At 42.4% G+C, this 7,652-nt stretch overlaps 1 protein-coding gene across 1 annotated transcript; it reads right to left on the reverse strand.

Moving 5' to 3' along the window:
• Positions 1-1,406: 1,406 nt before the first annotated feature.
• Positions 1,407-2,984, reverse strand: junba (JunB proto-oncogene, AP-1 transcription factor subunit a). Its single transcript, XM_043234897.1, has one exon. The coding sequence runs from the start codon at positions 2,721-2,723 to the stop codon at positions 1,749-1,751; it is 975 nt and encodes a 324-aa protein (XP_043090832.1). The 5' UTR covers positions 2,724-2,984; the 3' UTR covers positions 1,407-1,748.
• Positions 2,985-7,652: the final 4,668 nt, after the last annotated feature.

The raw sequence follows: 7,652 nt of genomic DNA on the forward strand, positions 1-7,652 counted from the left end.
TCAAATGATTGATACCAAGGTTCTCTAAAACATCTGAACAAAAGTTTTGTTTTTCCCCCACTAACATTAGTGCTCATTCACATTTCTTTAACAGCGACCTCAAAACACTAGTATGCTTTATTTATGGAAGCCTTTTTTTCCTGAAACGTTTTAGCTAAACGTTTCTCCAACGTTTTCGGGCGTCATGAATATCCAGAGAACATTGAAAAATAACATTCCCACAACGATAAAACAGAATATCCATGAGGTATGTTTATTGTATAACCAAGAAAGGCTTTTTAAAAACACTGAAAATGTTTTTAAGCTCTAAACGTTCAGAAAACATTCAGAAATATGTTTTCGTACTAACAAGAATGTTGGAAAAACAACATTTTTTGCCTTTAAAACATGTCTTTTTTTATGCTGAAAATGTGTCTTCAAAGTATTTATATACTATTTGATAAATATTTATGTCAGCAAGTCAAAAAAAAAAAAAAAGTTTATATTGTGCAAATAGATCCATGGTTTTAATGTTCATATTCTATAATGGCGACGGTTGATGCTAAACCTGAGGGATCATTTATAATAAATCCACATGTCCACTAAAATCAAATAATATAACAAAAGTAGTTTACAAAACACCAGCTTTTATTTTTATGGTGTGTTTGAATCGGATGTGCTTATTTGGGTACGATTTTGTTCTGCCATGATGAGATATGGATTTAATCCTATTCGTGTATAAGCTAGTGTCTAATAAAGTGGCCATCTGGACTATCTACACCCCAGTAGAATTTGACTAATAGCTTCTAAAGAATAACTCAAATGGGGTTGACTAAAACGAAGAAAACCGGCAACTTGTGAAACAATAAAGGCTGTTACAAAACAGGTCATATAGGCCTTATAGTGCGTGGGTCTGTGGTTTCGGTGCCGGACAGTTAATAAACAACTACGGTATATTTTCCGGAAGTCACTGGAAAAGTCACCGCGGGCCGCTTCTGGTTTATAAGTCTAGCTGTTATTTACTGCGATCTGTTTTTCTATTTTTATGCTCGCGACGGCTCCGTTTTTTTTTTTGCAAAGTACCTGGAAAATGCCCGTGCGTGTTCGTGTTTTTATCTCTAGTTTTCTTTTCGCTGAAACTGTTTTGGGAAGGTTTCTGCGCGCGGGGAAAATCCCGCGTTGCTAAATTTTCTCTCATTCACACGCGCTCCATTCATTCGAACGTCAGACCCGAAAGCGCGCGGACTTCCTGACCGGTAGCGTGGGCGGGGATTCCCGCAAGTCTACCCTCAGTGACGTACAAGCGCCAAAACAACCCATATATGGGCTTTGCGTCAGCAGGAAAAAGGAGCCGACGTGGGCACGTCTTCGACGTCAATTTAAAGCCGCACGGAGTGAGCCAGAAACGGACAACCCAAACGGTGGAATTGTTTTCAACGCTTTTACTTAAATATAAAAAATATAAACAAAACAGACAGAAGTACAGGTCTGGATCAACCCGACTCACAACATCAATAACTTACTGGAATGTTTTCATAGGGCAGGACTCAAAAACAAAACCAAACTTAGAGGTTTTCCCTGTGCATCCACCTCGAAGAGATGCTTTTGAAAACAACTTTAACGATCTAGTTTTCTACAAGAAAACACTTAAATATACAACGCTCGTACCCAGTGCTGCAATAGTATCATTTGCATCAAAACATAACAAACATGATCTGCGCTTCCAGTGTTTCCCGTTTCGCCAGTGTCCGAGTCATTGCGGTTCGCATCTAAAACGACTTGATCTTGGGCGTCAGCATCAGCTGGCACCCGCTGCTCACGTGGGTCATGACCTTCTGCTTTAGCTGGGCGACCTGCTCCCTCAGTAGGGACGCGGTGCTGGACAGTCCGGCGTTATCAGACTTGAGCACCTTGACTTTGTCCTCCAGCCTGGAGATGCGCTCCAGCTTCCGTCGCCGGCACTTGGTGGCCGCCAGCCGGTTGCGCAGCCTCTTGCGCTCCGCTTTGATGCGCTCCTGGTCCTCCATGTCGATGGGGGACATGGGAGGAGAGCCGTCGCTGCTCTGCAGGTCGGGCACGGTCTGCGGCTCCTCTTTGAGCGAGACAAGCCGCTGCGGATGGAGCGAGTGCTGGAAGGGGTGAGGGTGCGTCGTGGCTTGGTGGTGATGGTACTGTTGGTGGTGGTGATGATGGTGATGGTGAGGCAGGTAGCTGATGGTTGCCGTCGGGTAGTTGGCCGCGGGTGTGTGGTTAGTGTTGGGATTGCAGCTGTTCAGGGTGGTGTACACGGGGCTCTCCGGTTGCAGCGAGGCGCCGAAGACCGACGACGCGGCCGAGCAGGACGACACGCCGCCGGCGCCGATGGAGACGTTCGGCGGGGGCATCTGGTTCATTTTGTGGAGCTCGTCCAGCGCTTTTACGAAGCCGTCCGCGAAGCCCTCCTGCTCCTCTGTGATGCCCCGACCGTACAGATACTGCCCCGGGGTGGGTGATGTGATGACACCGTTACCGTTCTGGATGATGAGTCTCTCCAGCTCCGGAGAGGCGAGTTTCAGCGAGCCCACGTCTCCGGTGTAGAAGTCGCTTTCGGAGCGCAGGGACTTGAGGTTCCGGTAAGGTTCGGCGAAGCCCACGCTCATGTTCTGCTTTAGGAGCTTGTAGTCGTGCAGGGCAGCGTCTGGATGACCATAAGCAGAAAGAAACGAGTCGTCATGATAAAACGGTTGCTCCATTTTTGTTGACATGTGAATAGCAATTAGGTTGGAGGCTTTTTGAGTTGACTGTACACTTTACTGTCCGCAAATCTTGTTCTCTCCGTAATATTACATGAAGATGTCAAAGAGAGCAAAAGAAACTTCCAAAATAGTTTGAACAACTTTACTGTACCAAGCAGACAGGTGTTTTCCCTTGACAGCTGATGTCCAAAAAGTCGCGTTCCGGGACAGTTATTTACAAACGGCCGTACGCGGAGTCTTCTGTCTCGGCGCGCACTCGGTCTTGCGAGAGAGTGCGCCTCGGAGCCTTTTATACGCAGCGGAACGCCGTGCGGCCCCGGGGGCGTGGCTCGGAGAAAACGCGGCCGCTGATTGGACGAGAGTTCGTTCCGCTCCCCTGGCTGTCAGACGGGCGGTGACGTCGTTACCGGGAACCGCTGCTGAGATTGAAAACAACGCTGGAGGCGAGAGTGCAAAGCTGAAGGCAGGCTGCGCTCCTATTTTTGTTTCCACAGATAAGACGCAAAAACCGGCCGCAATAGTTACATAGGCACTTTTGTAGAAAAGTTTCCCAGGGCCGAGTAAACAGAAACTCTTCTGTGGTCTTGAGAAAAACATTGCGTTAACGAATGCATGGCAGTGTAAGCTTTGAAGTAGGCTACTCCTAGCCTATGTGTATATATATATATATATATATATATATATATATATATATATATATATATATATATATATATATATATATATATATATATAAAAGATTTGTCATTAGTAAAACTTACAGATTATTTAATGATCTGCCTTATTTATATTATTATTTGCATACTATATGTGGTGAATTGTAAATAATGTATTAAGGCAAGATTGAGATGACAGAATTATGAAGTTAATTTGATGATGATGATTATTTTTATTACCACTAAGGAGTGGAGAAGAGATAAGCTTATGCTTAAGTTACATTTGTGATTTATTGTCCGGTTTTGTTTATTCTTTTTTACTGTTTTTATTTTGCATGTTCGGAAAAAGTGTTGAAAAGTTAGCACCAGCTCTTTTACACACAAACAGAGTGGAAATGGCTTTAAATGTCAAGCTCTAAATATATTCCTCTAGTTAAGGTGGCACCTAAACTGGCGATTTAAGTAAATACAGGATGGCAAAATGGGACAGGATCATTTTAACCCAAAATACTGTGTCAGGGACAGCACATCATCCAAGCACAAGGAGTTAAATGCAACATAAAAATGCCGAATTAATTCAGATCACCTATAATGCAGATTTTATCCGTTTTGCATTTGACTACTTTTACTCACTGAGTCATATAATAAGCAAAGCATGAGTAATAGTAGACCTTTTTTATAGGGCTTTAAGAGTCTGATCCCACAGATAGACTTAGTTATTAAATGTCTTTCCTTAAAGTATAAGCTGTAACCATACTTCTGTATTGATCAGGAATAAACTGACTCATGATTTGGCAACTGTTGTCCATCCCATATAAGGGCAAGTCCTCGCAGTAGTTCCTCCTTAGTGAGCGACCGGGAAACCTCTCCCATTTCGGCCTGATTCCAGAGGCAACGCCTCCGCACATGGAGAGGTGGAGGAGGGGGAGTACACTTGAGAAAACAGATAGAAAGGCAGCACGTACACAGCACGCTGTTCGAAAGAGCCCAGTGGTAATGTGACATGTTAATGCGAACTAAACCTCAATACAGTCCTGTTCTCTCACGCATATAGGCATTTAGGGAAGTTGTAGTATATACTAGGTCGGGACACAATGCCGCTTCACTCCTTTGCTGTGGGGAGACGCTCACACAACCACATGCGAACACCTGTTTATCACCAAAAGAAAGCCACTGCTGTCTCCTCAATATGTTAATAAGTCTGAATCATCCCTGGCCGGGCTCGAAGCCAGGTGCAAACCCATGTTTCGCCATTCGACAGCGGTGCAGAACCTTTCACCTACATCTTCAGGTATACCGCGCTTGTGTCAAGACTGGCTCTCAGCTTCCTCTGGAGCTGGGTTCACTGCAATATCGTTTTAATTTTCGCACGAAAAATACTACATTAAAGTGTATTCCCAGCCACGTTCCCGGAGGCCCCCCACCTCTGCACGTTTTCCACGTCTTCTTAATCAAACCCACCTGATTCAGCCGATCAGCTCGCCAGTAGGGGCTCCAAGAGATGAGATGTTTGCGTCGGACACAAGAGAGATGCAAGGAACGTGGTTGGGAACCGCTGGTATAGCTTATATTATAGCTCAACGCTTTGTTAATGAATGCGTAGCATGCTGTAACGTTATCTATGGCAAACTGATAAACTAACAAATGCTGTAGTATAATTTGGTATTAACTGCAGTAAACCGTAGTATATTGTAGCGTAACGTACCCTTAGAAAACGTAGTACAGTAAAGTAATACGTTTCGTTGTTACCACGGCAACTATAGAATTACTACAACAAATAATTCAAGGACTAGCAAAAATGGTTAGCGAAAATCAATGGTGACCTTGTTGAATCGCCAGCATCTGTATTATTAGATGAAATATGAAGTTAGGCAGCTTATCTGAGTGACAATGATTCACCGACAATGATCTGTGCGCGGACTTTTATTTGTGTCATGAGCTGAGATCAGGGTTGTGGTCATTCTTTAGAAGTCTTAAAGCGTGATGCTATAACACTACGGTAACGGGTTCTATTTTCTAGAAATCAGAATTCATGTGCTGCCTTCATAGGTGCGCGTGGCTCGAGTGCACTTAAATGCAAAGCACAATTTAAGTAGGAAGACCTATCGTTTGCCTCATCATAAATGATACAGCCAAACAACTCGTATCGTGATTTCATCGAGTACCATAATAATGAGTAAGTCTTTTTTCGTTCCAAAATTATCCCCAGTGTGTTTGTTCATGAATGAGACAGTCATAATGAAAGTGTGAGGCTAGAGAGAGAGAGAGAGAGAGAGAAAAAAAACAGACAAGAAGAAGATACACATCCAACCGTAACCATGTGGTGTGTGCACAGAGAACAGTGGCTTCCGTCTGACTTCTTTGATATCTTCAAATCAAAATGGCTACACAGGAAGTTGGCTTCCTCTCTGTCTTTATTCCACCACCACCACAAAGTTCAATTCCTATTCTAGATATCATTCTTTTTAAGAAATTACGGCATCACGTAGCAGTATCGTATAGGTTGTCTCATAATATTATAATTGCAATTTACAATTTGGTTTAGAACCGCTTTCGACTTTTTCGTAGGTTTAGACGAGCCGTTGCTTCGCTTCGTTCGGCAACCATTCGCAAAGGTCGAAAAAAGGTTAAAACCTGCATGTGACCTTTTAGCCACGCCATTGGCTTATCGTCTGTCCACTTACTGTCATAGAACAGAAAGGCGGTCGTATTCATTAATGGTTTCATGCTTCGCTGGCATGTTTTCCCATCAAACAGCTTTCGTTGTCAATTGATCCCACTCGCTTGACGTCAGACGTCTGTCAGTTTCATCACACCAAGTCCAGATCAAAGCCAATTACGCAGAAGAGTTCTGTTTTCTTTGAAAGCAGACACTCATGAGATTTTGGAAACTGGTTTTAGAGCCGTACTTCCCCTTTAAAAAGTATGTAAAAGCATCTTTTATCTTTTCATCATGCTTACTGGAGGTCCGTGTGTGCATTTACGCCTCATGCGAACAATTTCCTCGTCCGTGTAATTTTTTTCAGATTGAAAGGGTAATCTGGGTTGACAGGTTGTAGTTTATGGCGCTGTGGAAGGTACGGCATGGGGTGGAAGAGGAAAGCGGATAAAACCAGAGAGAGCGGTGCGCCTGTGGTCATATCAGTCAAGCTGGTGAACATGGAGCCTTTGGCTCAGCCGAGAGAGGGAACACTTAAATATGTTGACCAACTATTAGCACATCACTGCACACTTCACTGCCAGCGCAAGTGAAATGTTTCCAAGGTAAAAGAGAGCGTTCTAATTCGGCTGCAAGATTTCCAAAACACTCATTCCAGAAGTCCAGATGCTTCTACTCTCTGTTTCTTAAACAGAGTACTTTGAAGGCATGCCACTCGTGGCAATTCCCCTAAGTTTCTAATATCTGTGGCTCGTGAAAGGTCACTTCTAAATTTTTTTTGGTTGTCAAGTTCCAAAAAAACATATTCAAAAGTATTAACTCGTTCACTATATTATATAAAGGTACTGTAGATTAAACAGAAGAGCATGGCCAAGGTCTTAGATTACCAGAGAATGCATGAACTAATTAAAATAGTAGTAGGCTTTAAGATGAAAATGTAGTGGCTTTAAGATTCTTTAGATAAAAGCCTCTGCCAAATGCGTAAAATGTATATTAGGCATAAATTGCTTAGACTGGGGTCTTATTTATTTTGGTGCTTTCGGATCCGATAGACATGGATGTGAAATGTTTTTGTTTGGCATAAAGAAAATGAAAGCACTGAACACACGTAGACTCACATTACGGCTTATTCAAATGCACACTTGATGCACACTTCTAAGGGATCTAGTTGAGCAAGGAGACGTTGTTGTGATTATTAGCTACTATAAATAATTATCATGATTATTTGAGCCAAATTGACTAAAAATAAAAAACCTCACCAACATCCCAGTGTGAAAAACAGTAAATAGTAACCATTGCAAATGTTTCACAGCAATATTGTATAGCAACAAAATTAAGTTTATAAAAATAAACATGAGAATATAATATAAATAAACCTGTACATATACTGTACATATAAAAGAACCATTAAACTTCATTCATTCGTGCATAGTTGTTTATATGGAAATTACTGCATTCAAATTATTAAAATTGTGTGTAAAACAATCCTTACGTGGCTCTGTTACCGAATATAGTGCATTCAAACGCTATTACTTCAATTTAACATGGATAGTTAGTATGTGGCCAACTTGAGAGGACACCAAAAACCAGGACTGCCCCCTGTAAACTACTTTCAAGCACTTA

The sequence above is a fragment of the Puntigrus tetrazona genome, chromosome 1 (assembly GCF_018831695.1).
Source record: "Puntigrus tetrazona isolate hp1 chromosome 1, ASM1883169v1, whole genome shotgun sequence".
NCBI classification, from domain to species: Eukaryota; Metazoa; Chordata; class Actinopteri; order Cypriniformes; family Cyprinidae; genus Puntigrus; species Puntigrus tetrazona.

Coding starts and splice junctions, on each gene's coding strand:
- junba (XM_043234897.1), bottom strand. CDS start 2,723: ATGTCAACAAAAATGGAGCAACCGTTTTATCATGACGACTCGTTTCTT.